The 26737-nt window shown below is 44.5% G+C and overlaps 1 protein-coding gene across 4 annotated transcripts in view; it reads right to left on the bottom strand.

The window, feature by feature from the left end:
* TSR2 (TSR2 ribosome maturation factor) overlaps positions 1 to 26737 on the bottom strand; it is a 121631-nt gene that overhangs the window by 20942 nt on the left and 73952 nt on the right. For all 4 annotated transcript variants that reach the window (XM_069645322.1, XM_069645319.1, XM_069645323.1 and 1 more), the window contains 2 exons: positions 25320 to 25411; positions 22915 to 23085 (listed from right to left, as the gene is read on the bottom strand). In XM_069645322.1, coding sequence (XP_069501423.1) covers positions 22915 to 23085; positions 25320 to 25411 — 263 coding nt within the window. The remainder of the gene's footprint in view (positions 1 to 22914; positions 23086 to 25319; positions 25412 to 26737) is intronic.

Below are 26737 nucleotides of genomic sequence, written 5' to 3'. Positions count from 1 at the left end.
TGTCCATAACACTGCCCACAGGGAAATGATGATCAAGGAAATCTGGGAGGCATAGCAAAAAACCAGCAAACACCTTGGGAGGAAATGGCAGGATAGCAAATGGTCAGAGGAGCCATGGACTAACTAATCAGGGCAGCTATTGACTAAACCAGATAAACAGCAGCACTCTAAAAGAATACAGGACCTGCAGAGAGGATCACAGACTGTTCTACAAAGGGAGAGAAGGATACCCAGAGAGAGACTGAAGCTGGCAAAGACCAGACCAAGAGCGAGAGAGAAAGCTGAAAGCCAGACGAAGGCTATATCACAGAACCTGGCAGGATCAGAGGAGGAGAGAAACCAGAGAACCCATTGAGGGTTACAACTTGGATGATGTGAGAAACCATAGCACAAAAGATAACGCAAGGGCTTGCTAAACGGCCCAACCATTCACAGGGGCACAGACCAAAAAGAACCCATGGCTAGTGGGTTACAATAAAACTGCAAGAGAAGAACTCCAAAGATGGTGGAAGAAATACTTCCATGTTGGAATATGTACAAGGTACCAAGGCCTTCCCAGGAGGTCAACCCATTACTTAAGAGTGAGAAAATCGGAGCCGGTTAAGTGCCCTAATGCAAAGGGGGGAGATGTACTTGCAGGCAGAAGTCAAGAAATAAACTGGATGCTATATCTCTCCCACAGTAAACTGGGTTACAGAACCTCGAGATGTTTAGCATTCAACGGACCAATCCACTTGAATGATCCCATCGGTGAACCTTTAACAAATTCAACTATAATCATAAGTTATCCCCAGCCTCCCAGACACGGTTAATAAAGAGAGCTAAATTTTACTTAGGACTCCTGTATTCTGCCGACCCCTCCATCACATGCCATGCCCACTAACGAGGGACAGTTTCCATCTCACATTTAAAGGAAAAAGTGACCTGCTCAGTAACATGACCAACAGTGGCCTTCCAGAAGCCCCAATCCCACTTTTAAACAGTCTGTCATCATAGGTTTCCCAGGCTTTCTTGTTCCTTAAGCCACTCCGATGTTTCAGCAACAGTAGCTTTGGCCAAATTGCCAAGTCGTTACATAACTCTAAATGCTCCTTGCATATTCAGCCTGCATATGTGCTCCTATCTATGTCATCTCAGGATCAGACTCTGCCTCAGACAATCTTTGTTGCATGCAAGAGGGGCTACTTCCCTCTATGTTCTAACTCTGAACTTTTGTCAGCCTGATCCTCCCGGTCCTTTTCTACTGTGCTTCCCCACTGGATTAAGTTCCCTGTTGGTTGGACAGTGTTTTTTTTTTTCAATATTTTAATAATTTCAAATATTCCAACAATACATTACATTACATTACCAAAAGCTCAGAGAACATGTCTCACCACTCTTCATTACATAGGCAAATAAATTAAAATTAATGCAATGTATGAAGAATCACGATAATATTGCAGATAACTTAAACTACTCCTTCCATGCACAAATACCAAATCATAATCCCCTTGCACATAAAACCCCACCACTGAGGGGGCGTGGCCAGCCGAGGACACCGAAGGATGTCTCCTTGGTGAGCTCTGGGACTCCTTCCCCGTCCTAATGCCCTAGAGCCCCCTAAACTACGTGGAGAACCCATGCAAACGGCTCTTCGGGTCCCTGCAAGTGTCGGGCGTACCTGGTACAGCAGGCTGGCTTGAAGAACCACCCAACGAGGAGGAATTGCGGGCGACTCGAGGTCCCGGAGTTCCCAAGATGGCGGGCGCAGTATGTGGAGAGGCCCGGGGGCTCGTTGGCCCGCTCCTAGAGCAATGAAAACAACGAGGAGCCTTGCCGCGGGGCGTTGGGGTCCGGAGACGAGTGTTGGTGGGCTGGATGCCTCTGCCCCTCTTCAGTAGCCAGGCCTGGCAGGGCCACCACGTTGGAGGTGCGACGCAGGACGGAAGACCATTACGCGGGGTGCCAGAGGAGGTGAGCGCGAGCATAGCGCTCCGGTGATTGTCCGCCGGAGGAGGCGAGTTGTCTGCCGGGAATCTCGCGTGGGCTTGCGTTGCTGGGCTGCTTCTCCCTCCCGCTCCCCCCTGCTTCTGTGGATCCATGGGTGAGGAGTGGTGGGGCGCGGGGGCCCGCTGACCGGAATACGCTGGCGAGGTGAGCGACGCCCTGGTCTCTGCCCTTTCAATTCGGTCGGGGCCTGAGCAGCTGGAAGAGAGCAACGGCGGCGGAGTCGGGGGGTGAGCAGAGAGTGCCCTGGATTTGTACGTTGTGGAGCTGGGAGGCGGAGGCGCTGGTGCTGACTGTGTGGTGCTGGTGCTGGAGTGAGGAGATCCCCGAAGCACACGGAGGATCTCACCTTGGACTGGTGCTGCAGGTGCAGGGGTTGGGGTGGAGACACTCTGAAGAGAAAGTCTGGGGTCGCCTTGTGGGGGTGGTGCCCCTTTCCCCTCCCCACTACGACGCTCGGTGGCCCACAAAGGGGGACACGTCTGGAGGTCCCCGAGGTGCGGGAGACTTGATTCCAGAAATAGCACTCGGCTGCACTGGAGCGGGGAGGAGCACAACTTGAGGATCCCATTTGGCTGCGATAATGGGCATCATGGGGCCCAAATTGGCACTGTAGCGGTGGAGCGCCTCCCTTACACATAGGGCCAGAACGGATCTTTGGCAACCTACCCTATTTACTACTGGTGGCAAAATGTCTAGGCAGGCGGGAAAGCCCAAAGGCTTGGGATCCGGAGATATTAAATCCATGATGCAATCTGTGCAGGCACAGAAGCGCAATCAACTGCAGGCGCAGGCTCAGATCCACTCGCCCCCCTCGGGAGCCCTGGAGGACGACGTGGATCCACTGCTTCGCAGATCGGACTTATTAGCAATGTTACAAGAGTTGAAGGACATCAAGGACAGTGCCACCAAGTTGATCGCTGATCTTAATAAGGGAATTGTGGCGGTCGAAAGGAGGGTAGATGAGATGGAGACAACAGTAGCTGCACACAGTCATGAGCATGAGGAGCTAGCACAAAGGGTCCGGATCCTCGAACAGCAAATGGAGCGGGTCCAGGACAGACACGAGGATGCAGAAAATAGATCTCGGCGGAATAATATACGTATTCAGGGGATTCCGAAATCTGTTCCCGATGGAGACCTGCACCAATATGTGACGGAGTTGTTACGTCACATCCTGGGCCCGGATACTGAGAGGGATATTGTCCTGGATCGGACTCATAGGGTCTATTCAACGCTTCAGCTAAAGAAGAATTTGGTCCCAGATGTTTTAACCAGACCCTACATTTCCCGGGGGTGATACACCCGATGACATTTCAAGGTACAATTATGGGGTTTGGGTTTGTTAATGTTTGAGGGGTTAAACCATGTTGGGCTGTTGAGGGAGGGGGGGGGGGGGGTGGGGGGGCGACGGTTGGGTACCCTTTTGTGGTGGAATTTCCATATGGGAAGACTGCGAGGCCTAGGAGATTGATCCAGTTGGAGAATATTGCTTTGGGCATGTTATTATGGCATCTGAATGGCTGAACTAACCTTCGTCACATTAAATGTCCAGGGGCTCAATTCCCCGGTTAAAAGGAAATCGATCTTGACTAGGCTTAGAGACATGCAGGCCTCGGTTGTTTGGCTACAGGAGACACATTTGCTCCCGGAGGATGAACATAGGTTGCGGTGCAGGGCCTTCCCGGTGCAATTTTTTGATTCTAGTGGTACAAAAAGAAGGGGTGTGGGCATCCTCTTGGCTAAAGGGATCCATTTTGAGAAACAGTTTGTAAGGAGGGATCCAGAAGGCTGTTATCTGATGCTAGGGGGATTACTGATGGGCCAACAGGTCACGCTGGTGGCGGTCTATGCTCCCAATGAAAGGCAAAATCGCTTTCTATTAGAGATGTTACCTAAAATTGCAAAGGTGGGAGTGGGACAGATCATGATTGGGGGCGATTTTAATGGAGTAATGGACTAGACATTGGACAAAACTCTTCCTGCCACCTCCATTGACTCAGTGTTTAGGCTACATTTCTTAGAGATTTGCACTTGATAGAAACATGGCGATTCTTTCACCCCCTTGAAAGAGTACACCCACTACTCGGCCGTACACAGAGGGCATTCTAGAATAGATATGTCTTGATCTCAGATTCCCTGGCTCCGCAGGTCACGGCCTAGATATTGGGGTGCGGTGTCTCAGATCATGCCCCGGTTTCCCTGAAGATGGAGCCTCTCACCCCACAACCGCCAACTCGTAGACCTCGGCGCCTAAATGAGGTGATCTTAAAAGATTTAGCCCTGAGAGCAGATATCGAGCGAGCCCCGAGGGACTATTTTCAAGACAATGCCACACAGGAGGTGGACTGGGCCACAATCTGGGACGCAAGTAAAGCCGTAGTACGGGGCGAGTTCATAGCGCATACAGCGGGATATGTTAAAAGAAAAGAGGGCGTGAGACGGGAGTTGGAAGCCAAGATTAGGGAAGCAGAGGTGGAGTAGAAGAACAAAGGCTCACAAAGGACCTGGAGGGACTTGAAAAAGGCCAGAGCTGCCCTAGAAACGTTACTCGCTGATGAATCTGCACAACTCCTCTTACGGAGTAAGCAATATTATTATATACACGGGGACAAAGCCAATCGTGTTCTAGCGGCTAAACTAGTGGCAGAGAGCCCGAAATCATACTGTACAGCTCAGGGGCCGAGATGGGGACCCGGTGAGGGGGGAGAAGGAATTGGTAGAGGTCATGCTTTCTTACTATACCAACATCCTAAAGGGGGAGAACCTAGAAGAGAGAGCACAGGCGGCCTTTTTGGACCGGGTGACTCTGCCACAACTTAGTGAGGCAGATAGATTAATGTTGGAGGAACCCATATCAGCAGAAGAAGTGGGGGAAGCAATAGGGGCATTAAAGGGTCATAAATCTCAGGGCCGGACGGATTAAGGAACGCGTACTATAAAAAAACTTTTAGATCAGTCTTGGTAGGCCCTTTAACGAATTTGTTCAATTACATCAGGGACTCGGGGCGAATCTCAGGGGATATGGGCCCAGCCACCACGGTCCTCCTGCTGAAGCCGGATAGGGACCCCTTAGATTGCACCAGCTACCGCCCTATTTCATTATTGAATGGGGATGCAAAAATATACTCTACTGTATTGGCCCGTAGGTTAGCAAGAATCTTCCCAAAAATAATACACCCGGACCAGGCGGGCATTGTAAAAGGGCGGCATACGTATGACAATATACGCAGGGCAGTGGATACGATAGAGTGGGGGAGGAGGACGGGGCAGGGGTTCTCAGTGTTGGCATTGGATGCCTCCAAGGCTTTTGACAGCTTGCACTGGGGATATCTGCAGCTTGTCCTTGAGAAATTTGGTTGCGGACCGGCATTTATACGCATGGTAATGGCCAATTTTGCGAACCCGTCAATACGGCCGATGATTCATGGACGGCTCACAGACAGCATTCCTGTCCATAGGGGCACGAGGCAGATCTGCCCATTGTCCCCATTGATCTTTGCCATGGCCATGGAGCCTCTGGCACAACGAATCCGGGCTGACCAGGGTATCCTAGGGGTAGAGGTTGGGATGGGTGGTCCTCAGAAGGTGGCCCTCTATGCAGATGATATCCTTTTGTTCATGAAAGACACAACAAATTCCATCCCGAATACTATAGAATTGCTGGATAGTTTCGCTGAAGTTTCGGGGTTTCACATTAACTACCCCAAATCCAAGCCACTAAATATTACAGAGGCGGTCGAACAGGTATCAGAGTGGGAGAACCGATATCCCTTGAAGTGGGAACAGAAAGCTATAAAATACCTAGGTGTCCATTTGACCCCCACTTACAGTAGGCTATATGGGGCTAATATCCCGGACCTTTTGAACACCTTGTCGCAAGATCTCAAACGTTGGGATTCGCAGGAGCTATCATGGCTGACACGTATAGCGGCGGTCAAGATGAACCTGCTTCCTAGGTTTTTATACGTGACTGGTGCCCTGCCGATACATATACCAAACCCAGCAATTAAAAAGCTGCAGGCAGAGGTGATGTCCTTCATCTGGAAAGGGAAGAAACCAAGGGTTCTCAAGAAAGTCCTATTTAGGCCGCAAATTCTGGGGGGCTTGGGGGTTCCGGATTTCCGTAGGTATTTATGGGCAGCACAGGTGGCCCCCATGTTGCAATGGTCACCTAGGGACAATCAAAATAGGTGGGTGACTCTGGAGAAAGCAGCTTCGAAGATACCTCTGGAACGTTTGGGCTTCCTCGCAAGCAGACATAGAAATAAAGGGGGCACATTATTGGAGTCTTCCAAGGCCACCCTGTGGTACTGGGACAATGCACTACGGGGGAATAAGGTGAGGTCGGGAGGAGGTCCGCTTACCCCGGTAGCTTATAATCCAGATTTTACGCCAGGTTTGGGGAAACATTTCTGGAAGCATTGGGGAGGGAAGGAACGGGCTCTAGTATTGGGGGATCTGTACTCGGAGGGTGAGCCGTTGACCTTTGAAGGTTGTAAAGCTAAATTCCAGATACCGGAGACGGAACGCTTTCATTACGCCCAACTCCGGCACTGGATCACCAACAGGAAGGTACGAGAGAGAGCTGTAAGGGCACCCACAGGATTGGACCTTACAATGCAAGAGGGAAAGGACGAGAAAGGGGTGTCAAGACTATATCGGCTGATGGGGGGAGTGGACCTGGAGGAGATCCTTCCATACATGCAAAAATGGCTGAGGACGTGGGTAGACCTATTTCGGGGGAGTCATGGGGCCGTATTTGGCATCGCATTGCTAAGGGTTCTAAATGCACATCAATTAAAGAGGGGGCTTACAAGCTTTGCCTTCGTTGGTACATGACACCACAACAAATGCATTCCATCAATGCAGACTATTCCATCCTTTGTTGGAGGGGCTGTGGGCAACACAGGGATTTAATTCATATGTGGTGGAGGTGCCCGGTGGTGGAGACCTATTGGAAGGAGGTCCTAAGTCATATAAAGGATATAACCGAGACCCAATTGCCATTTGACCCGGTGGTCGTCCTGTTAGGTGATGCGGTGGAGGGGAGCTACGCCAGCTCAGGATGCAGGGCTGGCCTCATCACTCACATGCTGAGTGCAGCAAGAATCACCATAGCGCAGGCATGGAAGAACAAACAAGGGCCTGTGGCGGCTGAATAGTGGGTAAGACTCTGGGGGGTGACGGCCATGGAGAAAGTGACAGCTATTGCCAATGGCTCCTACTCGAAATACATCAATACTTGGGCACCATTACATGACTTCATGGACGATAGGGATCAAATGTATTTTAAAACCAGGTTGCTTCGCAATGTCTCTATCCTATAACCGGGGACATCTGAGCAGCGAGAAGGTTGGAGGGGTGGAGGGTTCTCCTAGAACGCTATATTTCACACAAATGTTCAATAGTTATTGAAGCGGGGGGGGGTTGTTTTGTTGTTTTTGTTGTACTAGTTAAATTTCAGCAGCAATTGCACCCCAGGCGAGGGTATTTGGCAAGAAGGACTCTAGCGGCATCATCATCTAATATGCACCTTTTTCATTTCTCTTGATATATGATAATTTGTAATTCATTCTGCTGAAAAATAAACACAGTTGATAAAAAAAAACAAAACAAAAAAAAAAAAACACCACCACTGAACAAACACAAAGGGCCTCATTACGACCCTGGCGCTAAGGGGTCTGCGCCAGCGTTAGCTGCGCGGACCCCTTACCGCCAACTACGAGTTCCTGGAGCGCCATGGTCATTTTTCCGCCCGCTTTTTGCGGGCGGAAAAATCCATGGCGCTCTGGGACCTTGGTGTTAATTACGCCACCGTATTTTACGGTGGCGTAATTAACTCCTTCCCCACTCCCATTGAGCCCTATGGGGCCGAAATGGGAATGGGGAAGGGTAAATGGGTCAATGGGGACTTACCGCCCCGCCGACCTCGGAATGGGGCGGTAAGTCCGCCATCCGCCATGGCGTAAAGGGACTTTGCGCCATGGCCGGAAAGTCCGTCGCTGGCGGAAAAAATCCGCCAGGGTCGTAATGAGGGCCAAAGACACTAAGACACCACTGACTGAACAAAACACGGCAAAAACGGGGGTAGGGAATCCCAGATCAACACTCATGCTCCTTACCAACCCAATAAAACCTATAAAGTTAATCAATCCTCAGATACTCATCCACATACAATTCATTAAAAGGTGACCAAAGAGTCAGATTCTTATCTTCCTTGCCCTGTCTTTGAAACATCACCCTCTCGAAGTGCGACAATACCAATACATCATTAATCAATTCATCACTCCAGGCTTTTTCCTCATCTTCCACACCATCAACACCTGTATTACCACAATTATAAGCACCTTATCAATACACTGCCCATATTTACGAGCAACCGCACATCGTCCCTTACCTGACAAAAGCAACACCTGCAAAGGCATCCTGGGAATACTTATGGACAAAATCCCATCTAGTCTATCTAATATTCCCACAAATCCAACACACAAAGAAATTACCACAACATATGAATTAGTGTCCCTTTCTCCTTCCCACATCCCCAACACAAATCATTGTCAGCTAGTCCCAATTTACACATACGTAACGGTGTCCAATACAAACGCCCCAATATTTTCAGGTGAATTAGCCGCAATTTGAGGTAGAATTTACTTCTATACCCCACACCCCACATAATTTCCCACTCCTTCACCATAATCACACATCTCAATTCCTCTTTCCACTTCTCCAATACTTCCTTCGCAGAATCAGCAATCACATAACTCACTGGCATCAAGTTAATATATGTGCTTACCATCCGCGGTGTCGACAAGAGAATCTTACTACCCTATGACACCTCCTCTAATGGCTCAACAGCATTGCCAACCTCTCACCCAATAGTGCTTTCAACGTCACAAATCTATTCATTTCACTCCAATATATAAGCTTGTCAATCTGTAAACTCAGATTAAGCCAAATAGAGGCTCCGTAATTGAGATACATATTCCCCAGAAAATTACACAACCACCAAATCAAAACTTCCCTAGGTACAGCAATAGTCGGTAGCTTACTACCCCTCCCAGGTAGTTTCCCCATTGAAGCAATAACACTCAACTTAAAGCCACACATTTTACGCCTTTCAATCAACACCCAGAAGGGTTCCGACCCATTCCTCATTGACAAATAGCACGCTGCTTTCTTCAAAAGAAACCCTTTATAGTAATGCTCCAAATCTGGGTATCCAAAACCTCCACATTTAGTACTACGCATCAAGATAAACTTCGGAATCTTCAGCCTCTTCTTTTCCCCCCACAAAATGTTTTGGAAAACTCAGTCAATAGTATCTAGCATTTTTTTCAAAAACTTCAAAGGCAAAGACTGCATGACATAAAGCACTTTCAGTAAAAGAGTCATCTTGATTGCATTGATTTTTGCCCAAATCCCCATCGGTAAGCGTTCCCATCTCCCAATATTTTTTCCTACGGAAGCTACTACTTTCTCCACATTCAATAACACAATGTTTTTAACATCCCTAGTCAGATAAACACCCAAATACTTCACGAGACTCAGTCCATCTACAATTCCAATCCAAAAAATAATCCCGTACACAAGTCCTAGTAAATCGGAAACACCTCAGTTCTTGCTAATTGAGGTCATTGGCCAATTGCCCAATCTGGCCCAAAAACTGAGGTTAGCTATGGCCCATTGGTTATCATGACTTTAGGCTGAAATCACGCTCCTTTCTTTCATCTGCACTGTGCCTCTGGCAGCTCTCCCTTCCAAACAGGGGTGCCCTCTGAGATCGCTATCGCTGGTAGAGTTTTTCCATGAGTCTGCTAGTATACTCACACAGGACCTCCGCAGTTGTACTTTGCATCTTGCCAGTGTTCCAGCGGTTGTTCACTCCAGAAGCACTACCTTCCAAAGCACTATTTGCACTTGGATTGTCATGTGTTTGCAGGTAGTCGTGCTGGCACACAGGACCCTGCTGTCAGAAAACGCTCCAGGTCTTGTATCACCCCTGCGGTTCACGTGTCTCATCCTCACCAAAAGCTTCTGTCCCGTTATACCACCATACAGAAGGCGGGCTTGCGGTATCCACGCTCTACGCACGGAACACATTTGCGTCGGGAACTGCGTTCCCGACGCCTCACGTGGAAGTTGCCATGGAGACTACGTCAGTGGACGCAGCATCTTCCACGTGATAGAAAACGTGTTGGGTCACGTGACCATCTTGGTGCCGGTACTTCAAGTACTTAATGATCTGGCGCCCACTTCTCGCTGCTTCTGATCCAATAGTGACAGCGGTTTTTTCTTGCTCAGATTTAGTGGTTTTGTTTGATCTCGGATTACGTTTACTGGATTGCTCTTGGATTATCCTTACCTGTTCTTGTATCTTGACCTCGGATTGTTTATGGATTATTCTTGCCTAGTGATTTGGTTTTGTCGAAATCGGACCTCGAAGCTTGGGAGACCTCTTACCTTCGTTCTTTCCTTCCTTCCTTTTCCCTCTCCAATCCCTTCCCTGTCCTTCCCCAGGGTGCTGTAGGCGTCCTCGTGCCGGCGGGTACAGGCTTGGTGCTGGACTAGAGACTTCCTGAGCACCTTTTAGGCGTCCTCGTGCCGGCGGGAATAGGTGGTTGCTGGACTAGTGACTTCTTACACCTTGGATTGTTTGGTCCACCGAACAGAGGGCAGATACCATCACACTGTTCCTACAGGAAAGAAGAAGGACTTTGCCAGGGACGTTCACTTCCAGGGAAAAAAGGGTAAGAAACCTACCTTTCCTTACCATTATTTCTTCCACTCATTCTCTGGTACTGATTGTCTTTTCTCTTCTTCTGGTCTCCAGAGTACCCCAGTATAGAGGACATTCTTGCATGAAACACTTCTGGTTAAACCGTTTTCTGCAGGTTAGTCTGTTGAGATTTTGTTACGTGTTCTCTTGAAAGGGGTGTATTTGATTGTAATCAGTATAATATTCTGCAGTCGTTGGCTGGAACCTGGAACCATCATCTACCGGGAAGTTGCGGGCCGCTCAGCTCTACGATCCCAACGACTCTACACCATCTTCCGATCAATTGGATTCTTAGACTGTCCTTTCGTACTCCTGAGAATCACATTGGTAGGAAGAAATATATTCTTCACGACGGGTCAACGCGGAACCAGGTTCCCGGAATTCTGACACCTGCAGCTGCACATACCCTACAAAAGTCTTTCTGAACAGGGCTGGCTTGTGAGTTTTGGACAACTCAAGTAGTGTCCCCCTGACTCAATAGGAGGGACGAACGGAGGGTAACCCAGGGTCTTTGAATGTCGACTGTGTCCATGGACTAGGTGTGTTCATTATTGCCATGATTGGGTAAGGGCAGGGATCGCCTGCCCCAAATTTCATGTAAACGTTGGGGGATCGCGTTATGAGGAGGGGCCATTTGTATGCCAGAATACTCTGAGGGTATTTGAATCCCAGAGTATGTCTTACAGATCAGGGCTGGGAACAGACTTGCAGGAGGGTGTATGATTAGGGAATAAGGGGGTGATGGAGCAGAATTTCATCTCTTGGGCCCTTGCTTCCTAACTTAGTAGGTCCGCCAAACTGTACGCTGGTTTCCATAGTTTTTCGACTTTGTGACTAAAGAGACTTCTTATGAACTATGAACTATAAGACACAGGCTCATTCCAAGGCCCCAATGACACTCTTGGTTTAGGACAGTGCACTCTGTGTGTTTGGAAGTTTTTATTTTAGGGCTAACTCAATAGTCTGGCCGGACCAAACCGGTATGCGATGCCTGCAGTGTGATTGCTGAACTGGCTTTTGTCCGCCTCCGATTGAATCGGCCATCAGTGGAAGATCCTGTACATTACTCAGAACGGTTTCTGAAACAGAAGACTGCTGCACAGAAGGTGTCGTCACACTGGCTTTCCCTCTGACCCTGTGACCATTGCACCTTGCCTCTCTGAGCTGGTGGAATCCAGTTCTGGGACATTTTCTTCTGGCAGTCCTCCTTGCTCGTTGAAGTGGCTGTCCTTACTGAATTCATACTCTCCGGCAGTTTCTGTACTCATGGTAATATCCTTCTGGCTCATGCGCCAAACTATAGCTGGTCTGTCTTTGCTTGCCTGTCATGGAAAGCCAAGTTGCTGCAGGATGCGCTACTTCAGCTCTGCCAGGAATGTCCTGGGTCACCTCTAGTTGCCTCTGTACCAGGCTCCTACTTCCCTGGGTTGACCTGCAACGCTTACAGGAACTTGCAGTGAGCTCATGGCTGTGGTGTGTTCTTTGTCAAAGTACTTTGAAACCAGAACATCCTGTGTTGAAGAGTAAACCCTGAACGCCGAGCCACTCTTACCAATTATGAGAATTGGGGCCAACTTGTTGGACACCCTGCTGTTTCACCAATATAATTCTTCCTACACCTCTCCTGAGAGGACTGTGGAAAAACCTGTCCAACCGGGAACTGCAGGCATGCGACTCATACAATGTCAGACTGGTTTCCTGGGATATCTTGACTCAACGTCTTGAATCATTACCCCAGCTAACAGAGAAAATGGACCGATTGAAATGTATAGGGATTTCTTGACTCCCTAGATTTCCATCTGCTTTGACCCAAAGTTCTGACAATGAACAGAGGTAAGGAGTGCACTGGCACTTTGTCAAGACACTGAATCGTTTCCAATGTCTACTTCCAAATATACATGTTGTGCACCAGGTTAATGTTCCAGTCTTTCGGCTCCATGGTAGGTTTATTTGCTACACCTCATTTCTGCGCCATAGAGCTTTTCCATGTGTCACGCCGTCTTTCAGTGCCATGAAGATTTGTATTGCCCTGTTGTCTTTTGGCGCCATGCTTACTGGGGCTATGTAGTGTTTCGGTGACTAGATAAGATCTCTTGGGTGGTAGAAATTTGTGGGTCAACTTGCTTAGCACCACGCTTATCACTGACCATCTGCTTCAGCTGAAACGTTTTTGGAATATGTACAGCCGAAATACCTTTTGGTGTTGAGGTTGCCTTCCTTGGTTGGACAGACTATGTGTCATCTTGTAGGTTCTTATGTCTGCTTTGTTTGATCATGCCATGCCTCTTATCACAGTCCTTTTTATGGCTGTCAATAATTAAGGGGTGATACTTCTTTGAAGTATTGTCAGAAACATGTTATGTGGGATTGCTGGAGTTTACCAAAAGGATACTAGTGAAGCAAGTGTCCCCTTCATAAGCGCTTCACACTGGTATTTTCAATCATACACCACAAATACATTCTTGATACACGAGTTATATTCAAAAGATAGTATTATTTACAAGTTTGTCCCATAAATGAGACGATAAATCTCGGTTGGTGCGATTCAAGAGATTATGGTGCATTGGTAAATCAGTGACTTTACACTTGTTACAATTCAGCATAATGTGCCAACTTCATGGCGCGAAGTTTCGCCTATGGGGCTTTCTCAAGGCAATACGTAATATACAGTCCTAGTATTATACACTGTGAGACTCCTGAATGGTCGGCAATTACTTAGCCATGGAGTCAATTACAGTTCGAGTTATGGGGAAGGAGAGGTTGGTAAATGATAATGTTGGTTCGCAAAACAATTATATTCCAATTAAAGCATTGGGTATAGCAAAAACCCAATTAAAGAAAACGAAACGAGGAAAAAAATGCTGTCAGGAAGTTAGTTAAACAAAGAAGAATAGTATAAAATGTATTTCAAATGTACAACAGAGAAAAGAAAGCAGGCGGGGAAAAAAGGAAAACCCATAAATGCATGGTTAGAAAAACCATTCTTTCATACATAGTTCTTGCCTGCATATGGTCACAATAATGGTGATATGGGGATTGCGTTGCAGGGTAACAGCATAAAATATCCACGTGCTGGTTGGTGGTTCTTAATACTAGAAATTGATTATAATTCCGATCATGCTTGTCAAATGGCTTCAATGTATCCAAACCTTGTGATGCATAAGGCACAGTTTGGATGCAATGGCCTAGGTTTAAAAGTTGGGAGTAAACTCAATGGCAAAGGGTTAGGGTGTATGTGAGGGCTCATCCTGGTTGTGCCATTGGGAGATTTGCGGTAACCTGTGCAGGGGTGAATGGTCGGTATGCCTGCTTATGGTAGAAAATAAAGGGCAGTTTATAAAGTGCTGAAGTGTAAACCATGTTTAACAGTACCTGGTGTGGAATGTTGCTGTGCATCACTTTATGCTCTGTTCCTAATAGTCCATGAGTTGCACATTTAAGATCCTTTGGTGTTTCATATGATTTGAGTTATTGCCGTTAGAGGAAGAACCACACATATTGTTGCTTAAAACCACATGGCCAGTGACCCACCAGAAGGTGTCGTTTCGCTGGCGTTATTTGTTGAATTGGTTTTATCTGCTGTAGCTATCTGCACATATGGTAGGGGTGCTCATGATAGATATAATTACAGTACAAGCTGGTCAAGTGGAACAGCGAGTAGAACGCTCGATTTGACCTCCGTGCAGAACCTGCTTCGATGCAGGTTCGAATCCCGGCGGGGCCAAACTCAGCCTTTCATCCTTCCGAGGTCGATATATGAGCACCACACACTGTGGGTAATAAGCGATATATGAGCACCACACACCGTGGGTAATAATAAGCAGCGCTCAGATACCCGAGGGTTCGTAGCGCTAATGTGAAATTGTTATTCTTATTAAGGAGAAAAGTAGCGTCTCCGATTGGTTTTTATGTGTAATTTACATACAAGGGTGGGATTATTCGTATTGTATGATCATCTGACATTTCCCTGCAAGTGTAAATTGTGTGCATGCTCGATAATATATAAGCGTGGTGTAGGAGTTCATTAGGGCACGAAAGCGCCCCATACTTCTTTAGGGCTAGCCTACTAATTCTAGACTGCTGTACGCGTTCGTAATCACAAGGTTTTAAGCCAAATACATAACCTCTGCACCGCCGAGTGATGAAGCTAATGTTAGCTGCCGAAATCTGCAAAAGCGTATCCCTAAACGCCAACGTTCTGCCGCCTAACATTGCGCTCGAGTAGCATTGCGAGCTCTCTGCTCTTGCTACACTGGTGCCTGCTTCCTGGAGGAGGCGGGGCGCTGCAGCCTCACGTGACGAATCACGTGACATCCACCGGGCCTCAAAACCAACCCTAAACCACCCTTGCGGCGTAAAGCCCTGTGGAGTTAAGCCCTCTGGCTGTTATACGGCTGTTGTGCGCGTTGTGCCGATGCTGCTGAAGGAAGATTAATATACAGGATCCTAAGTAAGCAAACCAGTCATCTCAGTGAAATATACATTGTTATCACCTGGCTGGGGGGGGGGGGAAAGAGTCGGACTAAGGCCGCTCCTCAAGCTGTCAGGCGTTCCCATTCCGGGTGGTTCTTTTGGATTGGTACCTTGATACTCCATTTATTGACATTTTAACTCTACTCTTCAACCACTCATTAACTTTCATCATTATATAACTTGTGACGATAATTTTAACTAAACAAATTAATTATTTTCCTTACGAAATTGTATAATTTTGGTTTTTATTCGCTCCCATTCTAATTGATGGCATTGGCTTGCTCATTTCATAGTTCTATTATCTGCTGATCCCTGATATTAGTTTAATTTATCTTAGGGGCTGCGAATGGTCTCTTCTCCCCTGTTAATTTTAAGAAACGGAGTGTATTTGAACTACTGATTTGATTAGGTCCTAGGTACATTTATTATAGATTTACTTGTAATAGGATTGATTTAATTTTTGGGTGATTCGTCTCCTTAGGGATTAATAGTTACTCCTTTTCATATATTATTTATATATATCCCCCCTAACGCTCTATTAACATGGCCCAAAGTCCATGCTCACATAATTTGAGATCTAAAAAGGGGAAGAAAAGCGTATCCACATCTAATATTAAATTAGGATCCCAGAAGCCTGGTAAAGGGAAAAAACTAAAAAAGGGAAGTAAGAATGAGCCTATTTGTGAGACTAAAGGCGTATTAGAACAACCTAAGATACTCAGCTTTTTTACTATAAAAGAAAAAGTAACGGCACCTGACAATGTACTCCCCCCCCCCCCCTCTAATAGCTCGAGGATTGACAATGTTTTACCTCCCCCTCTTCCCTCTAATAGCTCTATGATTGATAATAATTCACTGTTGACATTAGTACATAAATTCAGGCGTCAATCTATGGGAACGGGAACAAATCTAGAAATTTCTGCAGTAGAGGATACCGATATGAATAATATTATCGGTACAAATCTGTCAGCTTCTCCAGATTTGGATAAATTTGCCCAGAGAGAAGAGGAACTTAATTCGAGCGATGAGTCTTATAATTCTATGGGTAACCATTCTGAAATTTCTGTTAACATTGATAGAAATAGGGTAAGTGAAAACTCACTTAAATCTGGTGAGAAATTGGATGCCCTAACTACCATGATGGATGTCCTCTTGACCATTTGTACTAAATTGCTTAAAGAACAGAGTGACACAAAATCATTGGTACTACAGAATATTGATAATACCAGATCACTTGGGATTACGATAGAGGAATACTGTGGAAATGATTTTAAAAAGGGGAAAAGGCATACCGTGGGGTCTAATGAGGTGTTAGGAGACTTGAGTGAGTTGGTTTTGGTGGTTGAAAAAGAAAATGAGAATACCACTGTACAGACTAATACTTCCCATACGGAACAACTTAATTCAAGGGAAAACTCGGCTGATAAGACTAGTATTAGTGTGAGAGAGGTAGAAATAAGGGTAGCTCAAGGCTCTAGGAGGCGTACTAGGCGAAATAGAAAAAATAAAAAATCCACCCGTAAGAGGATGGTGATGGACAAGACTAAAACTACTAAGATTGTTAAAAAAAATTCCCTGGCTCTAGCAAATATCGCCCCTTTAGTCTCTGAATGCGTAGAAGTGGGGAACCACTATTAAATTATTGAACATCAGCGGAAGTCGGATGAAGGGAAAAAAGTGGTAATTAAAAGTAAGGGACTAGAAAACTGGCTAAAGGGTAAGGATAATACAATAGAGGAAAGTGAATGTGAGGACATGGTATCTATAGAAAATAATTTTAAACATGTTGAAATTCCATATAATAACAATATTATGCCTCTCACAAAAAGGGAGAGGGAAATATATATCAAAGAGATGGAACGATTGGCCATGCATAGTAACCAAAAAACAAGTATGGCAAATTTTGTGGGAATAAATGAAGAACCCCTACTTATAGTGGGGAAAAGTATTAAAATCATAGAAAAATCCACTCTTGATGAAAGCCCATTTTTAAAATCGGGCTTGGTTACTGAATAAACTGTCACACATTCCACAGTTAGAAATATTAATTCAGGGGATATTGAATCTATTATCCTGCCGGAATATGGAAGCTGGGAAAACTGGGTCATTGTCCAATTTAGATCTGCAGTTTTTGTTGACCTCATAAGGGAATACTCTAATGGAGTATGGGGCAATAACTATGAAATTGTGATATGCCATTCCGCAATTCATAATGATCGGAATGATAAAAACATGGATTTGGTGGGAGCTCCACCTACTACTATGGAACCAAGAAATAAAAACGTAGAAGTAAATTCTTTGGAGGGAAATACTACTACTCAGAATTGAGATGAGGTATGTATTAATGAATTCAATCTCCTCTCTTGGAATAGTAGAGGCTTTAATACCCTATTACACAAGGATGGTATCCAATTGTTGTTGGAGAGATGTTTTTGTTTTACAAGAAACTTGGGTAACTGGGGATATTCTACTTGATGGATATAATATCTGGAGTAAAGCTGCTTCCAAAGGTGAAAAGGGCCGGCCGTATGGAGGGCTAGGTATTGGGGCAAAAAACCATCTCTCATTTAAACCTTATGAGAAGCACGGGAACTTACCTTATGTTATGTGTGCAATCATAGATAGGGGAAGGTTATCAGGGAACCTCCTTCTCATTAACATCTACTCTCAACCAGGGGGGGGGGATGATGTTCAGGAGATTGGGGAGTTTCTAAACCATACTATGGAAAGCTGGACGCTGGATTCTCCTCAGTCCGAAATTTGTATAGTGGGTGATTTTAACGCCCACTGTGACTCTGCTGTAAGGGAGATGAATAGGTGCAAAGAATTGTGGGACGAAACGGTCATTACTGCATCATTGGAAACACAGGAGGGCAACCTGGTTGATGGGTTAAATACCCAGTTTGTGCAGGGATGCCGGTGGATGAACCTTATGTCTAGTTGGGGGTTAGAATATTTGGAACCCAATATAGGGCTAGGTACTGGGGCAACCTGGACAAATGGGAAGGTAGGCTATAGGTTATATTATATGTTTGTAAATAAAAACTAAGCCAATCTACGATCTATTTTGAACACAGATACCACTTTGAGTGACCATACACCCATCAGGGGTACATTTTTTAATGGGCCGAAAAAGCAAAGTTGGGATGTGGGCAATGTGATGGATATTCAATTTTCTGCAGGTGGAAACAGGATCACTTGGTCGGATAAAAATTTAATTATCTTTAATGAGCTGTTTGATCGCCTGATCATTGATGGTCAGGATATTGCACGTAACGGCCTCAATCTGATAACGAATTTGTTGGGAATAATACGGAGGACAAACAGCAACCTTATTGTGAAAAATAAAAAGGGAAAAAAACCATTCCCACAAATTTGATCACGTGTTTTATGACTGGAAAAAAGAAATGATGGGTGAGATTCGTAAACTAAAGCAGACATGTGACCTGGATGACGAAGAGAGAAGTAAGAGAATCAGTAATATAAAGACACAATATAAAAACTGGCTAAAGGATTATAAGTATAGTACTAATAATGGTAATTAGAGGTGTCTATATAAGATATGTAAAACCCATGACTCAAAAAAATTTTGGTACTTATATCGACAATTCTTGATGGAGGAAGATTGTAGGGAAAATACTAATGTGAGCCAGGAGGCTTGGAAGCAGTACATTACTGATCTCTACTTCACGATTAGTGATATGTGTGCTATTCCTACTGGTATAAATCCTTACAGCTATAATACATTTCCCTTTGGTATTCTGGACATTATTAAAGTGATCTCTAAAATGAAATCATCACGTGCCCCCGGCCCAGACGGGTTAGCGAATGCTGTCATAAAACAAAATCCCATGAAGTGGGCAGTGACTTTGCTCCAGCTATTCACTGGTATATGGGAGACAGGCCGCATACTGGATAGCTGGAGGAAAGCTATAGTAGTCCCTATTTTTAAAAAAGGGGACAGAAAATTGCCCGATAATTATAGATTGCTGGCCATGGCAGACAGTAGCTGTAAGATCTTCTGCTCCCTGTTAGTTGACAGCTTAAATAACTGGATAGAGGAAAAGGGTCTTCTGTCTGCTCTCCAAACTGGCTTCCGCAAAGGATATAGCACCCTCGATAATCTAATAATGTTGAAACACATTATAGCAGGGTCTAAGGATAAGGGGGAACAACTATATGTGTGTTTCGTTGATTATTCGATAGCCTTTGACAGTGTTAATAAGGGACTTTTGTGGAAGAAATTAAGAGAAAAAGATCTGCCCCAAAATTTTGCATTTTTTGGAAGAAATATATAGGGAAACTACTGTCTCCATATGTTTGGGCAAAGGAGGGATGTTATCACCTGAGATCGCTACTAATACTGGACTGAAGCAGGGATGTGTCACATCGCCTATATTGTATAACTTGTATGTTTCAGATATGTGGGAAAGCTTTACCATCATAAATAACTTCCCACCAATAGTGGCGGGGAAACCCATATGTAGCATTATGTATGCAGATGATACCGTCCTCTTGGATAAGACTCCGATAGGGCTGCAAAGAATGTTGAATGGCCTACTAGCTTACTCTGAAGCGAATAACCTTAGTATTAATATTAATAAGACTAAGGTAATGGTATTCGGAGCTACAAAGTTAGAAAAGAAAAAACTTTCCTCAAGATGGCAGATAAACTCTATTAAATTGGAGGTTGTTGAGGCCTATCCTTATTTGGGGATGCCTATTCTGAGCAATCCCTGCATACATTTTTTCCAGGAGGCGGTTAATCTAAAAGTACTAAAGAAATGGAAAGTCATAAGGAACTATATGACCAGTAAAGGCGGCCACTCAATCGAAGGTTTACTTGAGATATACAAAAGCTGCATTATACCTGGTATTCTGTATGCGCTGGAAACAGTAGAAAGTAAATATCTGAGTAAACTACACCTACTTGAAGGGAAGATCTGGAGACCAGCCCTAGGACTCCGCAACTCAGTACCAATACAAGCTATAAGGTGCGAACTGGGGCTCATATCCCTCTTGACTCTGTGGAAAATCGAATGTTGCAAACTCTATTTTAGAATAATCTCAGGGGATGGGGATGAAGGAAGTCTGCTTAACCTTATAAGACAAAATAAAAGAGAAGGCAGATTTAAGAATTCCTATATGCTAAATCTTCAAAAAATAGCATTATCTTTTCTGGAAGCCCTTGGCTATAATGAATTAATGGGAAAAGATAACAGAATGTGTATTAAGAAAAGTCTTAAAGATAAAGCTTTTATTTGGGATCTGTGTGAAAATCAATCTTATCTTTATAATAAGTCCAGATACTCTGTTTATGCTCTCCAAGGCCTCAAACCTGCCACCCCAAGACAATATCTGCTAAACACGGGAAGCAGAGCTTTGAGAAGATTTATCTTGCAACTACGTTTGAACATCCTCCGGTGTAATGATATTATTGGGGCAAGAACAAAAACTCCCCGTGCAGAATGATTGTGTAGGCACTGTAATATAGAGGTGGAGACAGCAAGACATATTCTAACTTCATGCACCAAATTAAGGGAATGTTATTTTAAAGGGTATGCAAATTTTGTAGAGGATATGCGAAGGATTGAATCTGACCAATTTTGGTCAGTTATTTATGATGGAGAGATTAAGGTTTTTATTGGGGCAGCCTTTTATATTTGGAAGCGAGTAATATGATGTATACTTTTTTATGTGTAATATGTAACTGTGTTTGGTTGATATAATATTTTTGTAGTGTATAAGGTTTTAATTAACCAAAAAACACTTTAATTAAATAAAAAAAAAAATGTTAGCGGGACAAAAACCCATCGCCTAATCTAATATCCATTTTCTACAGCGTATTCCTGCTGCAAACTGCGTTCACAAACCCTCAAACCGGGTGCCTCTTAAGTTATTCCTATACCTTTTAGATCCCGGGTTCCGTTCCGTCTTGCGTCCTTATCTTAAAAACCGGGCTGCACCATTGCTTTTATTTAAGAGAACAGTCATCTGTGCGTCGTGTTCGTGATCCCGTGCACTGAATGGTCATGACAACTGTAATCGACTCAATGACGAAGGAGTCTCACAGTGTATAATGCTAGGACTGTATATCACATATTGCCTTGAGAAAGCCCCATGGGGGAACCTCAGCCCATGAAGTTGGCACATTACGCTGAACTGTAACCAGTGTAAAGTCACTGATTTACCAATGCACCATAATCTCTTAAATCAGACAGTGATTTTGCGTCTCATGTATGGGACAAACTTATAAATAATACTATCTTTTGAATAAAACTCATGTATCATGCATTTATTTGAGGTGTATGATTGACAATACCAGTGAGAAGCGCTTACAAAGGGGACATTTGCACCAATATTATATTTCAAGGCCTAGGTTGTAAGCCTTAGCCCTGGTGAGCTACTCTCAGAAGTGCCAGAAAGGTAACAATACTTAGAACTAAATATAAGTTAGGTGGCCCAGCAAACAACTCTACAACCATACAGCTGTCCAAATGGGTATAAGTACTACCCGTTCCATCTTTGGGAGCATTAAAAGACTGTCCATCAGAAGACTGTTTCTCGCTTAGATGTCATTTCTGCCTCTAGCACATGCCTCCGAGTCAGTTCTCACTGCACCAAAGTCTCAGATCAATCAGCCTCAATAGCATAGGCTTTTTCTTGGATGTTTCAGTGTTTTGGGATTAAACATTCTACAAGGTTACCACTTCCTCTTTCTAGTCCAATGGAAGGCACCTCTTGTAAACCCTGCTTTTGTCCAGGCATTGAAATCTGATTACAGGCTGGGCAACGTTTAACTGTAGTCTTTTCCACAGATCTTAGACACTGAAAACCTGTGACAGATGACAGTTGCAAAACAGTGCATGCATATTTCATGACCGGTGCGGTCACAAGAGAACATGATCACTGCATCAAAAGGATCAAAGTCACCTAATTCCTTTTCTTTTGCTCCCCCACTCCGTGACCAAACCTGAGGATTCAAAAATCATATCCGAGGAGGAAGTTTACTCTAAGGGGAAGTGTGGGTAGCGTGCACATCATACATGGATATTTACTGATCTTTCCTCGTCGACGCCTTGTTTAGTTTAGTTTAAAAATTCAAAGACTTTAGGCCAACCACTAGAGCGATTATGCAAAGCATGTGTAGCTAACCAATTTACAACCTGAAAAATATTGAAGACACAAACGCTGTGTTCTTTATAATTGGGACACCTCTAGGAGACAATAACAAGTGCCACTGCTCCTCAAACAAAGGGTATGAACGTGATCAACCTTCGAGGCGCAGACCCACTGAGATCAAACCTGGTGACATTCAGGGAAACAGACAGATCTGTACTGTGGATGAGCTGATCCACTGAGCCATTTTGTCCGATTAAAAGGTTTTGTTTTTGGGACTATGAGGTTCCCTGAGGAGTTGACGCAATAATCCCATGCCTAACTCAGAATGTTGGCAGACACCCTTGCCTCTCTGCTGAAGCTACTACAGAAGCTCCACAGACGAGGAGGGTGCTGAACCGAAGAGGATGCAATGCAAGAAACAATACCTTCTCCTCACTTTATCCACGAGGTAATATGCCCAGTTTCCAATTTGAGGGCATGGATGCTTTGAAGGTTACAGCAGAGTTTCAAACACAGCTGCAAGATAATACAAAATAGACTAGTTCACAACTTACCTCCTGCTCCTCCTCTTCACTGTCATCATTATCCTGGTCTGGGACTCTGCCCTGCACTGCACTGACTTTCACATTCTGCTTCTTTTGACACAGCTCAGTAATCCTTTGTTGCATGGCATCCACCTCTCCTCGCTGCCACTGCCGGTAAAAGGTGCAAACGTGCTGGGCTACCTGCCGGATGATATAGCCAACGAACAAAGCACAGTTTAGAGAGAAAACAACAACAAACATGTTACACCCCATCCTCCCCTAACCTCCATGTATTGTCATTTCTTACATTGCCTCTATCGGATTGTCTTGGAGTAGTATTCTCTTGTTCAGTCTCTTTCAGCTAATTGTACCCGGCGGGGGCGTGACCTCGAGGTAAAGCCACCGCTCTGAGCATCCTTGGAGCTGGAGGCTGGCATGTTTCCCCACCAGGTAAGGTCGCACCCCCGGTCTCCTCTTCCCCCATCCTCCTTTTCCACATCTCCCATCCAGTCCCCACCGCACTCACTTGGGCTTGGTATGTCCCTCGCTGGCGCCGCAAACACTAGTATTCACTGCGCGTCACCGACCCAGCAATGGCTGGCGTGGAAAGTGAAAAGGGACTACAAGTAGTTGCCTACTCCCCGAGCCATGTCAGCCATCGTATTTTGAAGTTTTTTTAAAGTTGAGAAACGGAGAGCACGTTGTTTCTCAACTTAAAAAAGCCACTATTAGTACACCAGTAAAATGTACTGGGGTACTAATAGCAATATTAACCTCGAAAGAGGGATGGCATTATTGGGGCAGGTAATGTCCCAGGCTATCGTTCAAGGCATTGCTTAGCTCTGGCTTCCAACTGGCTCGGGCATTACCTGGCCCGGTAATGCCCCTCCCATGCTTGGATAATATTGCTCAATTCACTACTTACATCTTTAGTATTCCATAAAATCTGCCTCCCCTAAACATGCATCTCAACTGACATTTTTTTTAATCTGCCTTTTTGACTAGGATTCAAATATTTTTTTGTTATCCCTAAAACGGTACCTGTCTGGTATTGACCAAATTCGCTACCCACTAAACATACCTCTTTGTTGAATGTTCCCTAAATATGCCCTTTGGGTGGACCCTTAATACTTCCATTCCTCTGGTTGGCCTATTCTAGCATTTCAGCAGGTATTCCAAAAATCTGCCTCTATGATAGATTACATAAAATCGGCATCTTCGTCTGGTATTCATCAAATCTGTTTATTAGTTGGCCATGCACCAATCTCTTCTCTACTCTTAGGATTTAAGTCTTGTATTTTATATTAGTGATCTTATATTGCACCTCAGAGTATACAACCGAAACTGAAATTCCTGGAAGATACTGTTTGTGGCTTAAAGGGGCCCGGTAACCTCGATACCAACAACTACCATAAGTTACTTTTGAAGTCCCCGGTCAACTAATGCCCTACAAGCATACCCATGTGACCAATTCTGAATTTCAGAATGTACATAATACATTTAAAGGAAATGATTGATTTCAATTTCACAAATTTAGATTTTCAGCACGCTATGTACTAGCTCCTTGTTGCCCATGCATCCTTAAAAAGGTTAATGTCCAATACACAGGAACTGCTTTTAGCTCCGGCTCATCACGTCTGTATTTTTGTTATTTATAGAATACTTTCTCAATGTGTGCTGGAACTGGCATGTGCTGTGTGCTTCTCAGAAATAGATCGAAAAACTTTTTTTCCCCCAAGTCTCCAAACCATGCGTAAACAAAATCCCAAGCAGGAAAACAGTCCCTTCGACCGCAATCTTGTATTAGATTTTCCTCCACCTTTGAAATCCATTACATGTACACCTTTGATATAGTATTTGTTCAATCTAGCACTTGTATGAGATTGACTAAAGCCGATTTTGAGTCTATTTATTCACAACTTTGTCGGAAGACCCTCAATCTACCACTTTTCATTTGGTATTCATCTAATGTACCTCTTGACCCGAGATTTAATACAATTATCTACTTCCCCAATACCTGATAAATCAGCAACATTATTTAGGTATTCCCTAAATCCGACTCATCAGATAGACCAGCTTTACATTTTTGTTTGTTTTACCTATAACATGTGTTTTATCTGCCCACATCTGTTGCCATATTTTTTTTTTATTCTGCGCTTCTCACGATTATGACAAAGTATTTTTGTGGTTTGTCTTCCCATAGGGCAGGCTGCTATCCTGACCAATACGTCTGTGGCATCCCTCCTCTAGGAAAGGCTGTCGATAAGTACATGAAGGTTCGGTTTCCTACAGCTAGAGCAGGTGGCAGAACATACCCGATCTGTACCATTGCTAATTTCTTGTAGGGCAGGCTGAGGATCAAAACGTATCTGCATGCGGTTTCCCTCCATTAAGACATATTATCGATCAGACTGTTTGTATGCAGGTTCCCTCACCTCAGGTAGGCTGCCGTCTTCCACCAGGGTATCAAACTCATTGTTCATCAGTTCAGACAGGAAATCCTCCACCTCATGCTGCTCCAGATCAGCTGCACGGAAAATAAAAGTTGGCTTTAGCAGGGCATGTGCTAGAGCTGGGTCCTTCTGCAAAAGATATGGTAACCCCAGAAACAATCCATGGAGAAGTGAACGCTTAGCTCTGCCACTCGTCTAGCCAAGCCCTTCAGGCCATCACAGCCTATTGATCAATAGGTCAGACTGGCAACATTCAAATTCAAAAGGTCAATACAACCAGATAGCTAACTCTCTAAATTAGAAACATTAAGCTTACCATCAGTACATAATACTATGCTTATGTCAAAAAAATTATAGTTAATCACAGAGATACAGCACTCTTGAAACGAGATTCCTGCTGGATGCAACAGTTGCCCAGGTGAATATCTGAGACAAAGGGCTTCAAAAGCATGTTTCCTGACGTCACTATTGGACTTCCAAGGTCAGTGTTACAGTGCTCTTAATTATTTTAGGGGTATTTCTTCCGTGTGCATTTTTATCTATATATCAGACACTAGTGCTGACCCATTTGAATTTACTCTTAAATTGCTTATGTTGGCGTCTCTACAAACTGAAACACTGCTGATAGACTCTTGCTGCTTAGTTTAGCAGACATTTCTTCTAGTTCAAATCTGTAACACAAAGATAGGACAGGAAGGATAGCTCAGGGGCAACGTCTTGGTCGCAAGAAAGCGCAGAGCAACACAAGTTTGAGCGCTTGTTAAGCCTGTACTAAAAGATTCATTAGTAGAGTTTCTACCTAAAAGGTAATCCTGGCCCCACTACTAGTGTTGAAAGTAGTTTTGCAGGCGGATTGCAGTGAAAAGTTCCACAGGGTTATGGGTTAAATATTCCACATCTTTGTGGGATAACATTTTATTTAGATTTGTATTTACAGTGGTGATCTGGTATCAGGTAATAATATCGCCATATATATGGTCGCCGTAAATAATATCGCCGGGAAAATGTCGTGGCGATATTATTTGGGTGACCATATATATGGGGACAGGGCAAAAAAAAAAAAAAAAATGTAAAAAACAAACAAAAAAAAATGTATGCAATAATGTCGCCACAAAAAACGGCCATTTTTCGGCGATATTTTTGCATGGCGAGATTTTTGTGGCGACATTATTGCATGGAACTGGTGAACTGGGATCTACAGAGTACTAAAGACTCAAGTTTTTAAGTTTTGAAGTGTTAGGCTATAAATTCTTATATAGACCTTATACTGTAAAGCATGAAAACGCACCACATAACAAGGGCAGGGGGATGGATGGAGACCTAGGAGGAATGAGGTTAGTCTCAACAAAATAGGTTAGGTTTTCCTAAACTTGCAGTGCTCATGATGAAAAAAGGATGAA

Source organism: Ambystoma mexicanum, chromosome 2p (assembly GCF_040938575.1).
Source record: "Ambystoma mexicanum isolate Mex_15411 chromosome 2p, UKY_AmexF1_1, whole genome shotgun sequence".
NCBI lineage: Eukaryota > Metazoa > Chordata > Amphibia > Caudata > Ambystomatidae > Ambystoma > Ambystoma mexicanum.
Note: the sequence above shows the minus strand (reverse complement) of the source record. Positions and strands in the feature narration are given on the sequence as shown.